This window comes from Phaethon lepturus, unplaced genomic scaffold, assembly GCF_000687285.1.
Source record: "Phaethon lepturus isolate BGI_N335 unplaced genomic scaffold, ASM68728v1 scaffold22941, whole genome shotgun sequence".
Classification (NCBI taxonomy): Eukaryota; Metazoa; Chordata; class Aves; order Phaethontiformes; family Phaethontidae; genus Phaethon; species Phaethon lepturus.
This window is the reverse complement of record NW_010520093.1, coordinates 1,893-2,480: the sequence shown is the minus strand read 5'-3', so window position 1 is coordinate 2,480 and position 588 is coordinate 1,893. Positions and strand designations below refer to the sequence as shown.

General features: G+C 61.2%; 1 protein-coding gene across 1 annotated transcript in view; it reads right to left on the bottom strand.

Annotated features, from left to right (window-relative positions):
- Positions 1-3: 3 nt before the first annotated feature.
- TMEM150A (transmembrane protein 150A) overlaps positions 4-588 on the bottom strand; it is a gene marked incomplete at both ends in the record, with an annotated part of 2,419 nt that continues 1,834 nt past the window's right edge. The window contains 1 exon segment of the mRNA XM_010297295.1: positions 4-143. Coding sequence (XP_010295597.1) covers positions 4-143 — 140 coding nt within the window.

The following is a 588-nucleotide window of genomic DNA, read 5'->3' as shown; positions in this document are numbered from 1 at the left end:
GACCAGGAAGGTGTCTGTGGAGATGGCCCCAAACTCAAAGGTGAAGGTGCCGTAGAAGACCAGAACATCGATGATGAACATCCACTCACACAGGGCGGCCACGTGCTGCAGTACGAAGCTCTCCTGGATGAAGAACACACCACCTGAGGGCATCCCCGTCAAGGAAAACACCGCTGGGCCCCAACCACCCCATGGAGAGCCACGTCCCACTGCACGCTGGGGCGGCCATGAGCAGCCCCCCTCCACAGGAAACATACCACTGCCCCTAAAACGAAGAAACCCCACATGCTTCCCCCAGCACCGGGAAGGCCCCGGCAGGTGTGAGGTGGTGGCACACGTGCCCAAACCAGCCGCGGTAAATCACGGGACGGATGCCAGGCGGGGATTTTCTGAAGAGGCCGGGGCAGGGGGAACTCAGGCTGCAGCCCTCAGGGCAAGGCGGGTGCACAAAGGCCTCACCCTCCCCACACCCCTCACCTCTTCCTCAAACCAGGCTGACGCTCCCCATCCTCCCGCAGGATGCAAAGTTGATAAACTTTTCGTCCCTCCATCCCCTCGGTAAGGGGATTTGGGCTGCTGCATCCCAGC